General features: G+C 51.2%; 2 protein-coding genes across 2 annotated transcripts; both read right to left on the reverse strand.

The window, feature by feature from the left end:
• Positions 1 to 543: 543 nt before the first annotated feature.
• BBA_07117 (glycosyl hydrolase family 16) lies at positions 544 to 1,804 on the reverse strand (the record flags this gene model as incomplete). Its single annotated transcript, XM_008602214.1, has 3 exons — positions 544 to 1,245; positions 1,320 to 1,630; positions 1,702 to 1,804. 3 exons carry the CDS (start codon positions 1,802 to 1,804, stop codon positions 544 to 546), a joined length of 1,116 nt encoding a protein of 371 aa, XP_008600436.1.
• Positions 1,805 to 2,297: 493 nt separating this feature from the next.
• BBA_07118 (bacterial-type extracellular deoxyribonuclease) lies at positions 2,298 to 3,189 on the reverse strand (the record flags this gene model as incomplete). Its single annotated transcript, XM_008602215.1, has 4 exons — positions 2,298 to 2,549; positions 2,665 to 2,821; positions 2,911 to 3,044; positions 3,127 to 3,189. The coding sequence occupies 4 exons, from the start codon at positions 3,187 to 3,189 to the stop codon at positions 2,298 to 2,300; spliced, it is 606 nt and encodes a 201-aa protein (XP_008600437.1).
• Positions 3,190 to 6,775: the final 3,586 nt, after the last annotated feature.

Here is a 6,775-nt window from a genome sequence, read left to right on the forward strand (position 1 = left end):
TTCTTGATACCCGGTTCCCTCCCCCCTTTGTGATGGGGTCTGGCGGTGGTTTTTCTCGTTTGGTTCCATTCTTTCGTTCTAGACTTGACAAAAGTTCTAGTGTATTCTACATTGCGCATTGAATGGCGAGGCATTTTTTTTTTCCTTTGAGCGGTGGAATATAGGTAATCAGTAGGAGAAAAGGGAATAACTTTATTTTTGGGAAAATTTGAATTGAATTCGGAGGGTTTCTGTCTTAATCCTAGGAATAGCTTTTTTTGTTTCATTTTGTATGAATGGCATTCTTAATGATGATGATTTTTGACCCTTTGCTTCTTTGTGAGTGGTGATAATCTGTGAGATAATGGTACTGCTGCTTCGGCCATCATCAGTCCTTTTTGATGGCCAAATTATCCACGTATTGAGCGTAGTCCTGTCGCCGACAGTAAAGCTGTTTCAGTAGCTAAAACCGATTTCATTATTAAAGTTTGGATACAAAACCTATCTATTCTCATGTTCGCTCTCCAAATCAACTCGTAGCAAAAAAGGCGGCGCACAGCCTTTTTACCAAAAGCACAGCATGCAACCAATACCAGCCATCAATGCCAGGAAAGCAGGTGGCGCGACCATTGCGCCCAAACCCTCGTTATCGTCGGGATTGTCGCTGCCGTCGCCTTTGTCTGTGGGCTCAGCATTGTCCGTCATTGTCGCAGACGCACTGGAAGAGGCAGACGACGTACCTGACGGGGCAGGCGGCGACGCCGTGACACCCGGCTCGCGCCTCTTGCGGCACCCGGCGACGCGCACGTCGGCCCATCCCTTCTTCATCTCCCCGTCGTAGCTGTACTCGATCGGCGGCCCTTGCTCAAACTCGTCGCACCAGCCGGCGTAGTCTTCGACCTGGACCGAGTGGAAATAAGCAGCGGCAGCGGCGACAGAGGCCTGGGATGACCAGATGGGCACACCGCCGGCCCAGGCAATCTCGCCGGGGTCGTCCGAGGGCGAGGTGGCCCAGAGGCCGAGCTGGAGGCGCATCGGCGTCTGCGGCCACTTTTCGGCGGGAATCTCGCCGGGCTGCCAGGTGCGGCGCTCGGCGCCGTCAATGGAGAATTTGAGAAACTTGTCGGTCCACTCGACGGTGTAGGTGTGAAAGTCGTCGTACGAGGACGAGGAGATGGCGTAGGTGGTGTTGTAGGTGTTGAAGAGCGGCTGGCTGTTGTAGTAGTAGTTGGACTGGGCCTGGTTCTGGAACGCGCCGAGCATCTCCTGCTTCCCATGTTAGCGGGCGAGGAAACGAAGTGATAACGGAGCCTAAAGAAAAGGAAAAAAGGACAGCTAACCCAGTCAATCTCATCGCCAGAGTCAGACTTTAAAACGATTGTGGTGACGAGGCCAGCGCCCCTGGCAGCCTTGGCTTTGACTGTGACCTTGCCAAACAAGAGGTATTGGTGGCTGGTCAGAGTCGGTGCCTGGTTCGGCTCCGTCATGCGGACCTCCAAACCGTTACCGTCACCGGCAAATTTGAAGCGATTATCGCGGTCCTGCTTTGTCTGGTCGTCGACGATCCAAAACTTTTCAAAGTCTTGGTTGTAGCTGGCGCCGTCAAAGTTGAACGACGTCTTTCCCGCAAAAGCCGGATCGGGAGAGCAGCCTGAAAACAAGTGCCAACTCGTTAGCACCCGTAAAATGAACGTAAAAAGAATTGGAAATGATGAAGCGTACGTGAATCCTTGGCCAGCGGGTTGCAATTGCTAGGATCTCGGAGGCCGCCGTACGAGGGCCAAGCATGACAGGCGGCGGCAAGACACAACAGGTAGGCCAACATGTTCGCGAAAAGATATCGTCTGATTTGGGGACAAAACAAAGAGATTCCCGTAAAGACAGTGAAGCTTTGTCCGGTCTGGATGCCGTAGTTTGATCTTTCCTTTGGGCCTTCTGGAAATATATACAAAAAAGAAATGTGACTGAGCAACGACAACAAGTAGCACAAATCGTTCCATCTGAATCACTTTCAAACACAAAACGACGCACAGCGTTTGCGGTGCCAAGGCTGGTATATAGGCGTACGTGCAAGACCAAAAACATATACGAGCTTACAATATGAAACTGGGTAAGGCCGGAGTCGCTTACATTTGCACGACTGCGTGTTTGAAGAAGCAACCGGGCGTGGCGCGATTTTCGGTTGTACAAATTCACAATTGTTTGATATGTCGTGTTCATTAACTCGTTGGCAACTGTTGAGAGACCCGTGTACAAAAGAAGAGTGCGTTTTGCTCTTTTTTCCCTTTTGCGTAATCCCCATGCCACGTGGGAAAGCATTAGCAGGTGCCGAGCATGTCACTCAGCGCAACCTTTTCGGCCGTGGTAATAGTCAGCTTGTAGTAGCTCTTGACGGCGACCCAGGACTTGGCGTATGTGCAGTAAAAGCTCGTGAGAGGCGGCTTCCATGCGTCAGGACTGCGGTCGCCCTTGGAGCGGTTGGCCTTTTCGCTGACAGCATAGAGCTGAGGGCGATTGATATCGTTGGCAAAGTCTTGACGCTGCGCCTTTGTCCAGCTCGAGGCACCAGACTGCAGGGAGGGAGGAGGGGACAAATGTTAGCCATGGGACGGGGTACTCGCACGGTACGAAGCTGCGTCTCGTTTTCGATGGCGCAGAAAAAGAAATCCAAGTTTGCCGACTTACGATCCAAGCATTCTCGAGGGGCACGAGATGGTCAATGTCAACCAGGCTGCTGTTGGTCCAGGTAGTGTTGTCGTATGGGCTGACCCAAGTACCGGATGTGATTTTGCACAACGAGTCGGTCTGGACGTCTTGGCCATCACGTTTCAATACATATTCCCTGCACGACAAGAGAAAAGTAGAAAAGGACCATTAGCCTGTTGTGACGAGAAAGGAGAGAGGACATGTCATATGGTTGCATTGTCATACCGAGCGGTGCAGCTGCCCTCGACCTTGATCCAGTGGGGAAACTCGGCGCGCGAGTAGTCGGCCCCGGAGCCGGGAAGGGCAACCTGGAGGCTGTCGAGGTCACTCTCGGCGGTGCTAGTGCTAGGAATACCGGGCTGCGTTGCAAATTGCGTTAGTGGAATTAGGCTCGGTAAAGCGGGCATAGGGTTGGGAGTTGGTGAGGAGGATTCGTCTTACAGGTTCGGGGACGGGAGCCGCGAGGGCAACGGTAGCGACCGCGAAAAGGCTCGAGATGCGCATCGTGAAGAGGAAAACTGTCTGGCGCCGAAAAAGACGAGAAGAAGTGAAAGTTGGCGGACAGTCTCCAGATTACGATCTGGCAAGGGACGACGAGCCGGCAGAGGCGCTTCGCTGCTTATTATAATGCTGCCAGCATGCCGGAAGCGCTAACTAACCCCGCGGGCACGGGCTGGATTGTCTTGATGATAGCCAATCTCTCGCGGCGCGTCGCGGCCCTTTTGCACCAGTCTTACTCTGGCAAGGGGAGGGGGGGGGGGGTTAGTCAGATTCGACATTTCTGCCGATGCTAGTTGTTTCCCTGACACACAGCACACTCGAGTTCCCGAAAGCTAGACCGACCGTCTCGACACGTTTTCGCACAATTGGATCTCACACGAGCGTTTGCGCCCCCCCGCTTGCCCTAAACTCCGAAAGTCAGCAGCTGCTCGTCCATCAGCAGGCAGCGTTTTTTCTTTTTTTCTTTCTTTTTTCGGAAGTGGTAGGAGACACTACCAATGAGTTTCGAGTTGATTGAAATGCATGCCCACCGGCAACAACATTCCGGGGGGCTGCTTCCTCGGGTACAAAGTTTGAGAGACATGGGCAAACAAGCCGACGTTTATTAGCGGGTTACTCGGCAAAAATGATTTGCCAGTCGTCAATCGCCAGTGTTCTCCTCCCACTGGCCTTCCTAAATGGGAACGTCAAATGTCCATCTGCTGCAGCTTTACTGCAACTCCACTCCGTCGTCGCTCGTACCACCCCCCGGAAAGCAGGATTGGAGAGCCAGCTCCGATAACGAGTGCATGTGCCATGTAGTTAGGCCGTGCTAATGTTATATCATGATGGTCCCCAACTTAGCTAATAATAAGCCTGTGAGGACCGCGCGCCGAGTATTTGTCAGCCAAACATTGAAAACTGATATTTTCTAGGCAAGAGCATTGCTGATGATGTGTTTGTCTGCTACCAACAAAGGCGTTCTGCGAGAAAACTTTTGCTGCGATTTCGGCTCCCTTGAGGATGCTGTGTATCAATGCTGCGCGCCTGTGGCAGCAGACCTGACCATTTTCGCATCTTTGCTGTCCGTCACCTCGAGGCAGCAGCGGTCGAAAGACGACAATGACGAGAGGGAAAAGTGGGTATTGGGAAGCTGCTCTGCAGTCTGCAGGGTGAGAAACATCAGGTTGAGGGCGACAACAGTCCCACTCGTGAAACTGAACCCACGGAACGAACATGGAAGGAGTCAAATACCGCTCGTATAGACTGTATGCAGGCACAGGCAGCCGTATAGCCGAATACAAGGAAGTAGATAGTCAAAGGATATTTCCTTCGTTGGCTTGCTAGGATAGATGGATGAGGAGAAGAAACGCCAGGCTCTTCGAACGTATGAGAATACCAGAGTCAAGTCGGAAAGCGTAACATGATAAATGAGTAGTTGTGACAAGTTGCGCTGCTTCGAATTTGAGGCGCCAGAATCTGTGGCCTTGGACCTTTTGGCCTTATTTTTTGTTTTTGCGCGCTGTAGAAAACCGCAAAAATAGGCAGGGACACGGCCAGGTAACCTGGGGTCCATAAACCAAAACCAACATCACATCCAGAACCAATTGTCCGTACGACGCTGTCAATCATGGGATGGTGCTGGCAGAGTACTGCTGGGCAGTTCGCCCACAAGTCTTGCGTGAAATCGAGGTCCTAGACTGGGTAGTGCTGGCCCCCATTGTACCCATCAGAGACCAGGCAAGTGCCAAATCTATCGCCGAATCGTCAGCTTGATGGAGCAGCTAGCACTCAAGTCTTGTTTAAAAATGTGCTGTCCAGCCTTTCGTCCTTTGCCCCCCCCCGCCCTTCTCCGTCGGCGGCGTTGCCGTCTCCCCCAATCAACAGCGCGGCCACGGGGCGCGCTAGAAAGTCTTTGCGTGGCTCGATACTCATTCTCGTGCGGTGGATGCCAGCCGCGTCCGTGGCTGCGGGACTATACGCGGGTCGTCTAGTTCGTCGAGAAGCGCCGTCGGAATATCCGCATCAAAGAGAATTGTATCCCGAAGGGATTTCGGGTTGGTAATTAAGAGGCATACCTAGCTGCTATTAGAAGAATATTTAGTAAGCACTGTAGTAGAGGTACATACTTGGTACGTAGTGTTGTGGCGTGTGTACTTGTGGTGATATTGGCGTTGCGCGATGGAAAGTAGTATTAATAGCACGTATGGATCCTCTGACTAGTCCTTCGGCGTGATCCATTTTAGTCTTTTGAAGAAGTCATTATCGCGTTGTCCCGGACGTTGTCCCGGACGTTGTTTGCGCCGGTTTCCTTCACGTCGTGCTGAGTCGATCAGGCCATAGTCCATATACCCAGCCCATGGCCACGTCGGATGCTGTTCCACCGGCTGAAACAAAACGTACGGCGCACCGGGAATTTTCCGCTTCCCTATACGTAATGGCGGCCGTTCTCTGCGTCCCGTGGTCCCTTTTAGCTGTGATGCCCAACGTGTTTCTGCGCGTGTCGGGCTTAGCTTACCTGTACCATTCGTAGAGATTGTCGTCGCAGAGTATATTTATCATGCAGACCTCTTTTGTGAACGGGGAGACGCGACATTTCTGCAGGGTGAGCGCCTGCCTTTCCCGTAGAGCATCAGAGCCCGTGGCGGCCGAGCTGTCCTCAACAGGGGTTGGATGTATGACCTTGAAGCTGGCTCGTGTGGGTATAGCCAAAGTAGCAGCCGAAGAGGCGCAGGTCTTCGAGTGACCAAAAGACTGGGCGTAAAATAGTTTCACGGCGTGGCCAGAAACGCAATGTTGAGCGGCTTCAAATGCACATCCATGGCAATGCCGACGGCTTCGTGCATAGGTGGGAAAATGGGAGCGTCGAGGAGAAAAGAAAGTAGGTAGCAGACAGCAGTACTATTTTGTCGACATAAGTGGAGCTGGTTGAGCACACGACCAGTTAGAAAACTGCATTAGCAGCATTACTATAAATCTAATAGAGGCACTGTAATTACAATCGAATGTAGAAAAGACTGTTCAAATGCATGCATCATAATATTTCAAGTGTTGCGCCTAAGAAGGTGTTGATGTTTGTAGATACCGGTGGGGTTGTGGATGTCAAAAGTTGATTCTTGCTAGCTTGTCCTGGCGTAATCCGCTTCCAATAAAAGAAGAAAATTATTCATTAGAATAAAAAAAAAAGATACTATTTACTTTGAATGAAAACTAGTCAATACAGTCTCTTTTTATATTAGGTTACTCATAATTCGACTTCCTATTCAATACATCTAGCGGGCATATTCTATACATCGAAAGATAGGGTAGGGGTTAGATGTTCCAACACTCTGATGCCTGACATTATGCGGCCGATTGGTTTGTCGTCTAAAGCATGCTTGGCAGCTGTGAGCCTTATGAACTTGCTGGTTGAACTGGGTCACCAAGGCTTCCAAGTCTCGTTTGACTGAGTGAACTATTGACTTGATCTGATAAAACAACTTGATCTGATAACAATAAAGCAAGGCTTGTAAATGGACAGGGGGTTTGCCGACATGGCCAATGAAGCAGCTTGCCAAGTGGAATTCACGTGCAAATACCCACAAATCAGGCACAACGCCCTGCAGCCACA

This window comes from Beauveria bassiana (assembly GCF_000280675.1).
Source record: "Beauveria bassiana ARSEF 2860 unplaced genomic scaffold BBA_S00023, whole genome shotgun sequence".
Classification (NCBI taxonomy): domain Eukaryota; kingdom Fungi; phylum Ascomycota; class Sordariomycetes; order Hypocreales; family Cordycipitaceae; genus Beauveria; species Beauveria bassiana.